Source organism: Jaculus jaculus, chromosome 8 (genome assembly GCF_020740685.1).
Source record: "Jaculus jaculus isolate mJacJac1 chromosome 8, mJacJac1.mat.Y.cur, whole genome shotgun sequence".
Lineage (NCBI taxonomy): Eukaryota > Metazoa > Chordata > Mammalia > Rodentia > Dipodidae > Jaculus > Jaculus jaculus.
Genome location: NC_059109.1, coordinates 125,045,906 through 125,062,276, shown reverse-complemented (window position 1 = coordinate 125,062,276; position 16,371 = coordinate 125,045,906). Strand labels below are relative to the sequence as shown.

General features: G+C 48.5%; 1 protein-coding gene across 1 annotated transcript in view; it reads right to left on the bottom strand.

Moving 5' to 3' along the window:
• Nucleotides 1-2,707: 2,707 nt before the first annotated feature.
• The window catches only part of Pabpc1l (poly(A) binding protein cytoplasmic 1 like), a 30,212-nt gene continuing 16,548 nt past the window's right edge, over nt 2,708-16,371 (bottom strand). Inside the window, exons 6-14 of the mRNA XM_045157069.1 lie at nt 13,211-13,348; nt 12,600-12,695; nt 11,704-11,952; nt 10,465-10,555; nt 9,286-9,417; nt 7,176-7,282; nt 5,195-5,288; nt 3,654-3,788; nt 2,708-3,309 (exon numbers count right to left, since the gene is read on the bottom strand). Of these exons, the coding sequence (XP_045013004.1) occupies nt 3,245-3,309; nt 3,654-3,788; nt 5,195-5,288; nt 7,176-7,282; nt 9,286-9,417; nt 10,465-10,555; nt 11,704-11,952; nt 12,600-12,695; nt 13,211-13,348 (1,107 nt within the window). The 3' untranslated portion in view covers nt 2,708-3,244. The remainder of the gene's footprint in view (nt 3,310-3,653; nt 3,789-5,194; nt 5,289-7,175; nt 7,283-9,285; nt 9,418-10,464; nt 10,556-11,703; nt 11,953-12,599; nt 12,696-13,210; nt 13,349-16,371) is intronic.

Below are 16,371 nucleotides of genomic sequence, written 5' to 3'. Positions count from 1 at the left end.
CTCCATGAGGTTTGCCCAGTGGAGAGTAAAGATCTCAGGCAAGTAGAGCTTGGACTGAATGTAAAAGAGAAAGATTAGCTCTGAGGTATGTATGTACAGCATTGGCTGAGCTTACACAAGGCCTTGAGTTCAAGCCCCAAGACTACACACACACAAAATGTTAGCCACTAAGGAAATCAGTATTGCGGGTCCCCAAAAAAACCAAATATCCTGCTATACCATAACACACCTGGGTATAAAACTGAAAAAGTTTTAAGCAAGCATACCATGGAATACTTGCACATCATATTAACATGGCGCTAATCAAAATAGCCAGCATGAGTCAGCCTAAACAGTCATCAGCAGATAAATGGAAAGAGGAAAAAATAGTATTTATACACAGCCATAAAGAATGAAGTTATCGGGCTGGAGAGATGGCTTAGCGGTTAAGCGCTTGCCTGTGAAGCCTAAGGACCCCGGTTCAAGGCTCGGTTCCCCAGGTCCCACGTTAGCCAGATGCACAAGGGGGCGCACGCGTCTGGAGTTCGTTTGCAGAGGCTGGAAGCCCTGACGCGCTCATTCTCTCTCTCTCCCTCTATCTGTCCTTCTCTCTGTGTCTGTCACTCTCAAACAAATAAGTAAATAAAAATAAAAATAAAAATAAAAAAAAAAAAAAGAAATGAAAAAAAAAAAAAAGAATGAAGTTATCACCGGATTTGGTGGCATACACCTTTAATCCCAGCACTCAGGAGGCAGAGGTAGGAGGAGCACCACGAGTTTGAGGCCACCCTGAGACCACATAATTCCAGGTCAGCCTGGGCTAGAGTGGAACCCTACCTCAAAAAACAAAAAAAAAAAAAACACTGCTGGAGAGATGGCTTAGCAGTTAAGGCACTTGCCTGCAAAGCCAGAAGGCCCCAGTTCAATTAGCCAGGATCCATGTAAGCCAGATGCACAAGGGGACGCATGCGTCTGGAGTTCGTTTGCAGTGGCTGGAGGCCCTGGCGCACCCATTCTCTCTCCCTCTCTGCCTCTCTCTCTCAAATAAAAAGCAAAAATTAACCAGAGGAAGTTGAGAACATTGTGGCTCGGCAGAGCAGCTTGTGTGAAGGCCCCATGAGGAGTAGGAGCTGAGGGAGGCGGGGCGCAGGCCGCCCACAGTCAAGGCCGCGCAGAGCAAGGCTTTTTGCAGTTGAGCTGTCTTCATCTGAGCCAAACAGATCGAAGGGTTTGGATAAGGCTGAGATGTCGGATTGGTAGTCAGGGAAGGCGCTTTCTGATTGCATGGTGGAGAATGGAATAATGGAGGGAAACCAGACTACCAGGGGATGGTGGATTTAGAGAAAAATAGTAGCACTTGAGAGCAGACAATTACAGTGATAGATTTCATGTGAATGAGAAAATGAAAGGATGGGGCTTGGAACCCCTTAAGTGTTGAGGGTGGGGGCCCTTACCAAGAGCACTTGAAGGAACCAGAGAATTGAGGTGAAGAGCTCTAAGTGAGGAGCTCACACACAAGTTTGACATGTTTGAGACATCCCAGTGCTAGGAACAAGTGTGAGATCTCACGAGTGGACTGGGCCTCAGGAAAACCAGTCATCTGAGCTGGACTTGGTGGCACACGCCTTTAATCCCAGCACTCGGGAGGCAAGAGATAGGAGGATCACTGTGAGTTCAAGGCCATCCTGAGACTACATAGTGAATTCCAGGCCAGCCTGGGCTAGAGGGAGACCCTACCTCTAAAAACTAAAGAAAAGAAAAGAAAAACCAGCCATCCTCACGTAGGTGCAGGTGGAAAATGTGGCTATAAATTGGATATTAAGGAGAAAAATGGGGGGAAGGAGAAGGCTGAGGATTAGACCTGAAACGACGCCAGCATCCAGCATCTTAGGTCTGAATATAACGAGAAAGCAGTGAGCTGGGTGTGTGAAGCGTGGAGAAAATTGGAATTCTCACTCGTGGAGAACGAGAGGACTTGAGGCAAAGTGACCACACTGCCAAGGCCTCGGCTGGATCTCTTGCTGGTGATCTGATGGCAGACCAGCGTGCAGCGTGCTCTCCACCACTGTTGCTCGGCTGTCACGGGTATGGGGAGGGCAAAGTTGGGGTCTGCATCCCCTACGAGCCGAGCACATGCCCTGAAGAGTCTTGAGAGTGCTGTATTGGCTGGGGGGATGGAAACCTGAACTGTTGGGCAGTTGGGATCTAGATGCAGTTGCTTGTTCCTCAGGTGTTTGCCTTCCTTGCAGAGCACTCAAGGCTACAGAAATGCCACATATGGGGCTGGAGAGATGGCTTAATGGTTAAGATGTTTGCCTGCAAAGCCAAAGGACCTCGGTCTGATTCTCCAGGACCCACATAAGCCAGATGCACAAGGGGGCACATGCATCTGGAGTTTGTTTGCAGTGGTTGGAGCCCTGTCATGCCCATTCTGTCTCTGCCTCTTTTTCAAATAAATAAATAATTTGTTTTTAAATGCCACATACTTCAGATGTGGGAACCTGTAGCGTGAGTTCATTTTCTCAGTCCATTGCTTCATCTTCATGTACTGTGAATGCATCGGTCAGTTCTCGTTGAGAGCCACGATAGTCCACCTCAGTTCCCAGCAGGTTTTACGTTCCGATGTCTACTCCTGTGTGCTTTGCCACCAAAACCCGTGATTCAGGCAGATCTACCTCTGCGCTGCCCCACCTCCCTTAGGCACAAGAACGCCTCCTATGAGGCAAGATGGATTTTGCAGAACTTTAATATACAAAGCAAAAGTAAGTAATGAGTTCTGTGGCCAGCCTTCATTCTGTAGCCAGAGCTCAAGTACAGACACAAATCAATCAGGAAATAAGTTAACAGTCACAGGGCCTCAGAGCTGAGAACAGGAAAGGCTGTAGTCTTGGCAGCCAGGGAGTAAGGATTCCATTTTGGGAGGAGGAAGGAAAAAAAAAAAAGTTTCTAAGCTATGGAAGACACTCAGTCTTTAGCTAAGAAGGTAAGGTAGCCCACCCTAGGCCAAGACTCCAGACAGGCAGAATGGAGCTGGACAATGCTCACAGAGGCCAGGGTGGGCCGCTGGCAAAAGAGAGCACATCCTTTACTCTGAGTCCCGCAATGTCATTTTGTCTCCTGTGACACACCCCTTGGTGCTTCAGACAAAGCCAGCGGCATGTCACGGTGAGTTTCTGAAAGGCAGCCTCTGTCTGGTTCTCCACAGCCTCTCCTGAGCTCAGCTGCTCTTGTCACCAGTCCTCCCGCCTCTGGTCACCCACCGCTCTCAGCTCTTGTGGCCTTCTGTCGACTCCATGGCCTGATGCTCCTGCAACACCGCCACCGCCTCTTCTACCTGTGGGACACAAGTGGGAGGGTCTTAGTGCAGCCATCCCACAGACAGCCCCTCGCCTGCCTTTCTGTGATAAGGGATTCACGGAGTCCTCATCCCCCACTGCTCGTAAGATCTCAGGCCCCGCTGTCATGTCGCCTGGCTGAGCATCAGCAAAATCCTAGTCATGAATACTGTCAGCACACAGCTCCAAGCACTGGAGATACACAGCATTAGCCTTGGAGGCGCTGAAGTGAGAGCCCTCTCCCAACTCTTAAGGTTCAGCAAGACACTCAGCCATCATCTTGTCTTAACTTGTCTAGGACAGTCCTTGTTCGTAGCTGTCCTGCCACCCAGCCTCCACCTGCCTTGGCATGGAGGGACTCTGGAGACTCCAGCAAGAGCAGCAGCTCCAAGGTGTCCATCTCCAGCAGCATGCCCGTGATCTTGCCAGTCAGCGGGGCGTAAGCCTCGTGGATGAGGGAGTAGAGATGCTCCCCTGCGTGGAACAACCTCTTGATAGCATACACACACCCCAGCACCCCACAAATGGTGTCGTGGAGTGCACCTGGGTTCTTATCCCAAAACCTATCAGTCCAGGAGGTGTCACTCAATCCTACGGGGACCTTCTTTGTCCATCTGTGAAGTGGACCTAGCCGGCCCACCTAGGAGTCAGATTCAATGGGCTGTGTGACATGATCCACAGCAAAGTCAGCTGCTGGTTAAAGGTGACACTTGGTTGCTTTGTGGGAAGCAGCTCTAACTGGACACAGTGAGATTCCAGACAGGATGCAATGCTGAACTTGAGACTCTTGGTGGGGGAAGTGATTACATGGAATGAATTCGCTTTCTACTACCAGCTGTTTCTAGTGGCGGGTCCTACTTTTTTTTTTTTTTAATTTATTTGAGAGCGACAGACACAGAAAGACAGATAGAGGGAGAGAGAGAATGGGCGCGCCAGGGCTTCCAGCCTCTGCAAAAGAACTCCAGACACGTGCGCCCCCTTGTGCATCTGGCTAACATGGGACCTGGGGAACCGAGCCTCGAACTGGGGTCCTTAGGCTTCACAGGCAAGCGCTTAACCGCTAAGCCATCTCTCCAGCCCAGGTCCTACTTTTGATGTCAGCCTCTCTTGGCAATATGTGGACAGCCTAGCCAGGACAGGGATCTTCCCACAAGAAAGTAACTGTTCACGGACAACTGCTAAAAGCCTTCTATAAATTAGGCACGTTTACAGTTTTTTTTTTTCTTTTGTGGTGAGGCGGGGTGTGAAACGGCAAAACCTAGTAAGTGAGCTGAGGAGACGATGGAAGGTGGCAGTGAGGGCATTCGATGGCGGGTGTGGAGGTCTGGATGCCAACCAAGACAAGTTATTCATTCACTCCACCACGGGTGTCTTTTAGCAGAGCCTGTCAGGGATTCAGGCTGGAAATGAACTACACCAGGGGTTCAGAGGCCAGTGGCAACCACCTGTACTTACCCAACACACAGATGTTGCCCACCGCCCTGCATCAAGCCCCTGGAGACAGACGAAACTCAGACCGCGCTTCCTCGTGTTAGAAGAGGTCTGAAGACCTGCAAGGCCCACTTCTGGGCCATTGCCCAGCAGGAACTCAAGGCCCTGCCCTTACTCTGCCTGCTGGCCGTGATCTCCCCACATCCAGGTATCTCCCCACTAAGTCAGAGGCAGAAGAGCAGAGCTGGGCAAAGTCTTGTTCTGCCCAGTTTTAGGATGAGAACACAGGTCTTGAGAGCAGAGGTGGCTTGGGGAAGGTCATCTGGCAGCTTCACCAGCCATCTCAGTCAGTGATGAAACTCAACCCTGTCCTCCCTCAAGGTGCTCCTGGCAAGCTAGCCCACTCCCACCCTCCTCAGTGCCCCAGTGTAGGAGAGCCAGCCACTCACCAATCATCTGCTTCTGCTCGTGCGGGGGTAGCGCAGCCAGCATGGACGCAGTCAGGGGCTGATGGCCAGGGACATACACAGCCTGCTCCCGAACCTGCACACGGTGCCAGGAACACAGCCCTTAACCACATGGAAGGGACAGGCCTCAAACACCATGTCAGGTGAACACAAGCCTCCGGGAAAGGCTCTGAAGAGGGGAGCAAGGGTTGGACAAAAAGATGGGACAGAGAGCCCCTAACAAGGGTGTATGGCTGAGAAGGCAAACGTCTGCTCCAACTTACACATGCTTTGAGCCAGTAAAGCCCCCTCATGAATGCCTCAAATAAAAGCCATCTATTACTGACCACTTTGTGCCCAGTAAAGTACTTTCTCGGGCAGCTTTATAGATACGTCATCAGCACACTTCTGACCTGTTCACATCTTGGTAAGGACATGTCTGCTTGTCACTGTGTGTATGTGTGTGTGGGGGAGGGGGTGGCGTGTATTGATAACATATCTTATGTCGTCCAGGCTAGCCTGGAACTCATTATGTAACCTAGGCTGGCCGTGAACTTTCAATCCTCCTCAAACCTCCCCAGTGCTGAGATTACAGGCGGGCCCCTCTACATCTCACATCCTGGTAATTTCAAAAGCACTGCTGCCATTTAAAGACTACTCTTGCTTATTTTGCAAAATTCTAGACATCAGGGCTGGAGAGATGGTTCTGCGGTTAAGACTTGCCTGAATAGCTTAACAACCCAGGTTTGAATCCCCAGTACCCACACAAGCCAGATGCATAAAGTGGTGCATATATCTGCTGTTCGTGTACAATGCCGAGAGACCGTGATATGTCCATCCTCCTCTCTCTCTCTCTCTCTCTCTCTCTCAGTGTGTGTCTGTGTATCTCTCTGCTTGCAAATAACTATTTTTTTTTAATTCTATGGGGGCTGGAGAGATAGCTTAGCAGTTAAGGTGTTTGCCTGAAAAGCCAAAGGACCCAGGTTCAATGCTTCAGCACCTGCATAAGCCAGATGCATAAGGTGGCACATGGATCTGGAGTTTGCTTACAGTGGCTGGAAGCCCTGGCACACCCATTCTCTCTCTCTCTCTTTCTCTCTCTCTCTCTCTCTAATACATAAAAATTCTATGGGCTAGAAACATGGCTTAGTGGTTAAGATACTTGCCTGTGAAGCCTAAGAACCCAAGTTCAATTCCCCAGTATCCATGTAAGCCAGATACACAAGGCAGCACATGCGTCTAGAGTTCATTTGCAGTGGCTGGATGCCCTAGCATGCCTGTTCTCTCTCTATCTGCTATCTCTCTCTCCCTCTCTCTACCTGCTTCTCTCTCGATCTGCCTCTCCCCCTCAAATAAAATATTTAAAAATATTTATAGCTGGGAGTGGTAGTGGATGCCTTTAATCCCAGCACTTGGGAGGCAGAAGTAGGAGGATTGCCGTGAGTTCAAGGCCACCCTGAGACTAGGTTAGCCTGAGCTAGAGTGAGACCCTACCTCAAAAAACCAAAAAATAATAATAATAATAATAATAATAAATAATTAAAAATTCTAGACATTTTAATAGTGTCGACTAACAGTAGTCTCTCTGAGACCATTTGGGGGCAAGGAGATACATGCGTAGCCTTTCATTTAATGATAGTAAACATTTTCAGTTATATTTTGAAACTTTATAACTCTTTAATACTTAACATATTCTTCAAATACCTTTCCTTGCTGTTCAACAGAAATATTAAGCCCAAATTAATTTTGGGAATAACCCAGGCAAAACAGATCATAACTAGTACACGCAATGTGACCCTGGTCCTCTTTCCCCTTCTGTTAGTATGGGTGATCTCTAATTGAGTGCGCACATTAGTAAGTGAAATTTTACAAGCCATGGGGGGGGGGGAAAAGAAAAGAAAGAAAAGGAAAGCCCAGAGGGCTATCATCTTAGACAAGGTTCTGAGCCAGGATTCCCAGAGCCCAGAGTGGGTGGGAGCCTTACCCCATGGGCACTGTATACCGCTGAGGAACCTCTGTATGGCAGGAGAGGCTGGCCTGGTACAGAGCATCCCTCCCTGCCTGGTCCTGTGGTCTGGGTACCAATGTTGGCTGTAAAAAAATAATGGTGATGGTAATAATGAGCGGGGCTCAGGTAGCTACTTATTGGGGGGAGGGGAAACAAAATGACAAATTTGTATTAAGATGTAAAAAAATTGGAACCCTTGTCACTATTGACAGGAATGTACGATATACAGCCACTATAGAAATACATAAAATTAAACATGGGGCTGGAAATATAGCTTGGTTGGTAGAGTGCTTGCCTAACGTGCATGACTCCCAGGGTTCGATCCCCATCACTGAATAAACAAGGTTTAGTGCCACACACCTGTAACCCCAGCACCCAAGAGATCAGAGAAGCTCCAGGCTATAGTGAGTTCAAGGCCAGTCTGGGCTACACAAGAAAAACAACACACCCAGCAATTCCATTTCTGAACAAATTAACTGAAGGCAGAGTCTCAGGGGGAGACGTCGACCCGTGTTCGCAGCAGCAGTATTTGTAGTAGCGCTCAAGTGGAAACCACGCTAGCATCCATTGTCACGTGACTGCGTAACCAGCCCAGAGTCTGTGCGAGCAGCTGAATGTCAGCTGGAGGAGGGAGGGACTTCGGGCATGTTGCAGCGTAACTGAGGACAGTGCGCTGATTTAACTTAAGCCAGCCACCACGGACATATACTTACTGATTCTACTTATGTGAAGTAACCCATGTACTCAAATTATCCCTTCTCAGCCTGTTGACGAAAAGCCATGTGCAAATTCTCAGAGGGAAAAATAGGATGGTGGTCTCCCAGGGCTGGAAGCAGGGGAAAATGAGGAGCTGTGGCTTAATGGGAGGTTCAGTTTTGCAAGACAAAAATGGTTTTAAGGAGTTGGGCGTGGTGGCGCACGCTTTTAATCCCAGCACTGGGGAGGCAGAGGTAGGAGGATCGCCGTGAGTTCGAGGCCACCTTGAGACTACATAGTGAATTCCAGGTCAGTCTGGGCTAGAGTAAGACCCTACCTCAACTCCTCCCGCCACCCCCAAAAATAGTTTTAAGAGACGATGGCAGCAGTTGTAATTCATACTTAACAAATTAATGAATGCCACAAAATGTAGGCTTATACTGATAAAGTGGTAAGTTTCAAACCCTAAGCTTTTATATTTTTATTTATTGATTAGAGAGAGAAAGAGTGTGTGGGTATGTGGATATGTCAGGACCTCTTTCTGCCGCAAATGAACTAGCTCCAGATTCATGCGCCACTTTATGAGCCTGGCTTTACATGGATACTGGGGAATTGAACTTGGGCTGGCAGGTTTTGTAAGCAAGTGCCTTTAGCCACTGAGCCATTTCCACAACTCAAACAGTAAATTTTATATGTATTTTACCACAGTTGGAAAAAAAAAACAAACAGTAAATAAGAACTTAGTTAGCAGCACCCTGAGGCCAGGGACTAGCCCTGACTCAGTCATGTAGAACCCCCAGAGCTGGGCAGGGGTCAACACGTAGATCAGAGAATATCTGCTGAATGAAGGAACAGATGTGTTTGCCTCAGAGCCAAAGCCCACCCCCTGTTTAACAGCTGTAATACTAAGACTCAGAGTGTTGCATGTGTGAACTCACAGCCCTCACAACAAAATGGCTGTACTATTTTTGTCATTTATTTATTTATTTATTTATTTATTTATTGAGGTAGGGTCTCACTCTAGGCCATGCTGACCTGGAATTCACTATGTAGTCTCAGGGTGGCCTCAAACTCACAGCGATCTCCTACCTCTGCCTCCCGAGTGCTGGGATTAAAGGCGTGCGCCACCACGCCTGGCTTGGCCTTTATTTAAAAATAAGGTCATCAGAGACAACAGGCCTAGGGCAGGCCACAAAGTGAGTCCTGGGACCTGGAGGCCAAGCTAATGTCTACATCCCAACTGACCTCCGAAGTTAGCCTGCTTCACCAAGAGAGCAAGCTCACTGCGAGCCTGGCCTAGACTCCACTCCAGGGCCAACCTCAACACTGCATCCTATGGCTCAGTCTCCCCGACACTCCCGTTTGGAACCCTGACCCTGCTCATACTCACCCACTCTCTGTGTGTGGGACACTGGGCATGGCACCTGGGTGGAGGCCTGCCTGGTACTGCTGAGGCGAGCACCAGGGTGCTGAGGCATGCTTGGTGGTGGCTGAACCACTGAGGCAGCTGGAGGACAGGTGGCTTGTGGCACAGAGAAAAATGGAGAAAGGTTGTGGGTGGAGGGCTAATCAGAATAGCACAGTGTGTCCTGAAGTTTCCAGGGCTAGAAAGTCAGCAGGGAGGTGAGTGAATTCACCCAGCCCCAGAACTCCAGGGAGGGTGTATAGAAGTCTGTAATAATGGCCCGTGTCTCCCCAGAGACCCAAGGTATATCTGTACTTCTATATTCACCTTAGTTTTTTTTTGTTGTTGTTCATTTATTTATTTATTTATTTGAGAGCGACAGACATAGAAAGACAGATGGAGGGAGAGAGAATGGGCGCGCCAGGGCCTCCAGCCACTGCAAACGAACTCTAGACGCGTGCGACCCCTTGTGCATCTGGCTAACGTGGGACCTGGGGAACCGAGCCTCGAACCGGGGTCCTTAGGCTTCACAGGCAAGCGCTTAACCACTAAGCCACCTCTCCAGCCCTTCACCTTAGTTTTAAGTAAGTGTGAATTTGGCTCTTCCAAAGGCCATTCATCTTGCAATATAGCCACAAAAAAAAAAAAAAAAAGTTTCATTTTCTCTGCTTTTGCAAAAACTTTCAGCCCCGAATCAGAGTAGTCTTTGGAGGGTACTAGTTCCTGGCCCCACTGCATGTCTTTTACAGGCTTGTCACAGTGGTTGGTGCTTTATGCACATTTTATTTATTTTTTTAAATATTTATTTTTATTTATTTTTTAGAGAGAGAAATGGGCAAGTGGAGAGAGAGAGAGAATGGGCACACACACCAGGGCCTTGGGCCACTGCAAACGAACTCCAGATGCATGTGCCACCTTGTGCATCTGGCTTACTTGGGTCCTGGGGAATCGAACTGAGGTTCTTTGGCTTTGCAGGGAAATGCCTTAACCTCTAAGCCATCTCTCTAGCCCTTTATGCATACTTTATTCTGGACAATGTTAAGAAGAGGAAGCTAGGCTCAGAGAGGTGATGTGACCCCCCCACCCCACCCCTCGGTTACACACTGCCTCCTGGGTGCTCATACCTACAAGCCGTGCTGAGGGTGGAGGGGCTGAGTCACTCACATGAAGGTCCAGAACACTGGGCTGTCCACCTTGGGTCAGGTTGCATGGGAGCCATGGAGCCAGAGCCGTAGTACACAGCCTGTGCTGCAGACTGTGGGGGGAAAGGAACAAAGATGAGGGACACCACTGCAGAAGCCACACTGTCCTCCACAGGGGACAGGCTAGTCACGCTCGTCCACCACGTCAACATGGAGGCCCTGACCTCTCATCGCAGAAGCCCCTTATCCCATAACCTTTCAGGGCAAGTTATCATATTTCAATTCTAATTATTCCTTACCAAGTCTGGCCCAGTGACCTACATATAAAACATGTCACATCTTACTCCAATTTGTTCCAACTCGAGCATCTGCTAAAAGGAGAAGGAATGCTATCCAACGGTAGGCTTTCAGTGGCTCACATCTTTCTAATTGATCTAAGTCCTGTGAGGTCCCTTCCCAAACCATGCTCCTCAGACCACGAACAGCCAGGAAAGCTATTGACAGGCATCCCCATAAACAATACAACCATCGAAACTGGGAGATGCTACAGGCTCTATGCCTGTTCAGGAGTGTCACAATAAACACTGGCGTATCCAGGAAGGACAAAGGACATGATAAAGAAATCTAGGTTTAGATGCCCAAGGTGGTGCATGCGTCTGGAGCTCATTTGTAGTGGCTGGAGGCCCTGGTGTATCCATTCTCTTTCTCTCTGTCGAGTAAATCAATAAATATTTATTAAAAAAAAAAAAAGCTGGGCATGGTGGCACATGCCTTTAATCCCAGCACTTGGGAAGGAGGCAGAGGTAGGAGGATTGCCATGAGTTCAAGGCTATTCTGAGACTAACTACATAGTGAATTCCAGGTCTGCCTGGGCTAGAGTGAGACCCTATCTTGGGAAAAAACAAATGAACGAAAGAAAGAAAGAAAGAAAGAAAGAAAGAAAGAAAGAAGGAAGGAAGGAAGGAAGGAAGGAAGGAAGGAAGGAAGGAAGGAAGGAAGGAAGGAAAGAAGGAAGGGAAGAAAGAAGGAAGGAAAGAAAGAAGGAAGGAAAGAAAGAAGGAAAGAAAGAAAAGAAATCTAGGCTTCTAAATTTAAGGCAACATCTCCCAAACCCATCTAGCCATTGACTGGGAAACTGTTCGATAGTGCACTATGCCTCGCTAGAGGTGGGGAAAGGGAGGCCTGAGGAGTTGGGTGGCTTGCTTAGGAGTTTTCAGCAGAAACTGTATTTGTGAAGTTCTATCTGTGGGCTCACCGTCACCTGGGGCACAGAGGGCAGCACGTAGCTGGCGGGCTGCTGGAAGGAGCCCAGGACGGGGCGGGAGAGGCGCCGCCGGTACTGGCTGGTCAGGATGGCTTTCCGCTCCTCTTTGCGCTGCGCCAGCGCCACATACAGCGGCTTGGAACCCACGATGCGCCCGTTCATCTCTGTCACGGCCTTGGTCGCCTCTTCTGGAGAGGAAAAGCACACAAAGCCAAACCCCTTGCTGTGGTTACTCTCGGTCATCACCTAAAAACAAGACAAGACAAGAGTTGCCACCGTCGTGGCACGGCACCTTTATACCCAGCGCTCAGGAGACAGAGGTTGGAGGGTCTCAGTGAGTTTGAAGCCAGCAGAGTGAGTTCCAGGGCAGCCTGGGCTAGAAGGAGACCCTACCGCCAAACAAAGGGAGGAAGACTCCTGGACCCTACTCCTCTCCTCCTGTGGGGTCATGTCTATCACCCCGCAGGCCCTGTGGCAAATCTTGATAAGGGACACCCCATTTGCCGAGGCCTACTGTGTGCTGCCCACTTTGCAAGACTTTGTGGCTCACACACAATCTCGGGATGAGAGGTACTGTGGCACTTCCTTCAGGGGAGAGAAAGGGAGACTCAAGAGTGACTTCTCCAGGGCCACCTAGTTAGTGGTTTCTACATGGCCAGGACTCCACACACAACTTCTATTGTCTCCTCAAAGGATGGGGCCAGGTTCTTCAAGAGTTCATGGAAGATGTAACTTTAGGGGCTGGGAAGATGGCTCAGAGGTTAAAAGCCCTTGCTTGCAAAGCCTACAGGCCTGGGTTCCATTCCAAGCAGCTGGAAGCTATGGGGGTAGGGGGAGAAAGAATGAAGGGAAGGCTGCCCCCGCCGCCCCCCCTGAAGTGCAGCGACTCTCACCTTGGCACTGGTGATAACTCCATAGACAGAGAACACTTCCCTCAGCTTCTCATCATTGACGGAGTCATCCAGGTTCTTCACGTAGAGGTTCACACCCTGAAGGAAGGAATATTGCTCCATGTCCCTGTCCCTCGAGCTCCAGACTGCCTTGGGGAGGGCAAGGGCCACGAGGGATATGGGGCACCCAGCCTCCCACAGCACACGACACCCCAAACCCTCAGCATGCCCGTACCTTATAGCTATAATCCACACAACGTCTAAGACCCCCAGCAGCTCACCCATACCTGCTCGGATCCCAGACCCCCCATGTCACACATGGGAGCTGTACAGAGAGCTCTGGATTCTCCCACAGGCTGAGGCTCAGAGCTCAGTCTGAACCCTACACTCCAGGAGATTCGGTGGAGCGGCCACAGACAGACTCCAATTAAGATTTCAAAACCCCCACGATCAGGCTGTATTGTGTCCTGATTCCCCACTGTTCCAAGTGGAGTCTGTCTGGAGGCTCATCTGAGTCCTGCCCTGAGCCAAGTTGCTAGAAGTAGGATGGCCAGAGAAAGGAGCCGCATGCAGGCCTTTCTTCTGCTAGAGGCAGCAGCCCCGGGAGACCTCACCTGGTAGTGGCCCTGCCGGTCCTGCTTCATCTGCTCAAACCTGCGCTTTAGCTCACTCTGCCGCTCTGCCCGCTTCTGGGCCCGGCCCACGTACAGCTGCTGCCCGTTTACCTCCTTGCCGTTCATGTTGTCCACAGCCTGGGGAGAGGAGAGGAAGGCACTTGGTAACTATCTGGATCAAGGCCAGCCTAGTCTACACAGCAAGTTCCAGGTAAGCCAGGGACATAACAAAAAATATAAATATTTAAAGCCGGGCATGGTAGCACACACCTTTAATTCCAGCACTCAGGAAGTAGAGGTAGGAGGATCACTGTGAGTTTGAGGCCACCCTGAGACTACATAGTGAATTCCAGGTCAGCCTGGGCTAGAGCAAAACCCTACCTTAAAAAAACAAAAAACAAAACAACAACAACAACAAAGGCTGGAGATGGCTCAGTGACTAAGGTGTTTGCCTGCAAAGTCTAAAGACCTGAGTGCTATTCCCTAATAAAGCTAGATGCACAGTGGTACATGCATCTGGAAGTCATTTGCAATGGCTGGAGGCCCTGGTATGCCTATTCTCTCTATCTCTGTTTCTCTTCTCTCTAACTCTTTCTGCTTACAAATAAATAAATAAAAATTTGATGGGTGGGGGGCTGGCGGGATGGCTTAGCGGTTAAGGTGTTCCCTGCAAGGCCAAAGGACCCGGGAGGTTTGATTCCCTAGGACCCATGTTAGCCAGATGCACAAGGAGGCGCACTCATTCGGAGTTCATTTGCAGTGGCTGGTGGCTGTGGTGCACCCATTCTCTCTCTCTCTCTTTCTCTGTCAAATAAATAAAATAGTATTTTTTTAAAAATTTTTATTTATTTATTTATTTGAGAGCGACAGACACAGAGAGAAAGACAGATAGAGGGAGAGAGAGAGAGAATGGGCGCGCCAGGGCTTCCAGCCTGTGCAAACGAACTCCAGACACGTGCGCCCCCTTGTGCATCTGGCTAACGTGGGACCTGGGGAATCGAGCCTTGAACTGGGGTCCTTAGGCTTCACAGGCAAGCGCTTAACCGCTAAGCCATCTCTCCAGCCCAAATAGTATTTTTTAAAAAGAAAAAAAAAAACAAGGAGCTGGAAAGGTAGCTCAGCTGATAAAGGTGTTTTCTTCCAAGGCCTAAGGGCCTGGGTTCTATTTGTCAGTACCCGCATAAGCTAGATGCACAAAGTGGTGCATGTGCCTGGAGTTTGCAGTGGCAGGAGGCCCTGGCATGCCCATTCTTTCTGTCTCTCTTTCTCGCTCAAATAATAAAAAGTTTAAAATACATGTTATATTGAAACATGTGAAAAAATGAATACTACCTAACTGCAGTTACATTCTGGAGAAGGTAGAACTATGAGGCCAGTTGCAGCCAGTGGTTAGGAGTAGAAAAGCATCAGCAGAACACAGTTTTGGTATGCATATGCCCTTGTACATTTGCCCAGGCCCACAGAACCCTGATGTAAACTATGGACTCTCAGTGTCAAGGATGTATGTACCAAGGTCAATTCTCAGTTGTAATATATATACCACTGCAATGGGGGATGTTGATAAAGGGGAGACTTTGTCTATGCAGGGGTAAGGTGTATATAGAATATTTGTACCTTCTAATCGGTTTTGCTGTGAACCTACAACTGTTCTCTATTTAAAAAACAAAATCGCCAGGCATGGTGGCGCACACCTTTAATCCCAACACTCGGGAGGCAGAGGTAGGAGGATCGCCATGAGTTTGAGGCCACCCTGAGACTACAGAGTGAATTCCAGGTCAGCCTGGGCTACAGTGAGACCCTACCTTGAAAAACCAAAAATAAATTTAAAAAATCTAGGGCTGGAGTGATGGCTTAGTGGTTAAGGCGTATGCCTGCAAAGCCTAAGGACCCAGGTTCGGTTCTCCAGGTCCCATGTAAGCCAGATATATGTGGTGGCTCATGTGTCTGGAGTTTGTTTGCAGTGGCTAGAGAGGCCCTGATGCACCCATTCTCACTCTCTCTCTCTCTCCCTCTTTCTGTCTCTAAAATCTTAAATAAAATAAAATAAAATCTAGCTAGGCGTTGTAGTGCATGCTTTTAATCCCAGCACTGGGGAGGCAGAGTTAGGAGGATTGCCATGAGCTCAAGGCCACCCTGGGCCTACATAGTGAATTCCAGGTCAGCCTGAGCAAGAGTGAAACCCTATCTTGTAAAACCAATAACAACAACAACAACAACAATAATAATAATAATAAAATCTATTATAAAAATAACACTCTTGGGGCTGGAGAGATGGCTCAACAGTTAAAGACACTTGCTTGCAAAGCCTGATGGACTAGGTTCAATTCCCCAGTACCCATGTAAACCCAGGTGCACAAAGTGGTGCATGCAACTAGAATTCATGTGCAATAACTAGAGGCCTTGGCACACTCATGCTTTCCTTCTCTCTCTTGCAAATAAAAATAGTAATATAAAAGGTTTTAAGAAATATTTGCATCATAACTCTTGTTGATTTTTTTATTTTTATTTATTTATTTAAGAGATATATAGAGAGAATGGGCGGGCCAGAGCCTCCAGCCACTGCAAATGAACTCTAGATGCATGGAGCCACCTTGTGCATCTGGCTTATGTGAGTTCTGGGAAATTGAACTGAGGTCCTTTGGCTTTGCAGGTAAATGTCTTAAACACTAAACCATCTCTCTAGACTAATTTTTCTTTTCTTTTTTTAATATTTTCTTTTTATTTATTTATTTGAGAGGAGAGGGAAATAGGCAGAGTGAGTGAGAATGGGCACACCAGGGCTTCCAGCCACTGTAAATGATCTCCAGATGCATGTGCCACCTTGTGCATCTAGCTTACATGGGTACTGGGGAATCAAATTGAGGTCCTTTGGCTTTGCAGGCAAGCACCTTAACTACTAAGCCATCTGTCCAGCCCTGATTTTTCTTTTCTTTCGTTAACTGTCCTAAGTCTGCTGGATGAAGATTTTTATTTATTAAGCATATACTTCGTATGGACATGCCATGTGTTGGTACCATTATTTCCCTCAAAAGTTTGATGGCATTGAATTTTGCATCTTCTGCTGGGTGTGGTGGCGCACGCCTTTAATCCCAGCATTTAGGAAACAGGTAGGAGGATCACTGTGAGTTCGAGGCTACCCTGAGACTCCATAGTGAATTCCA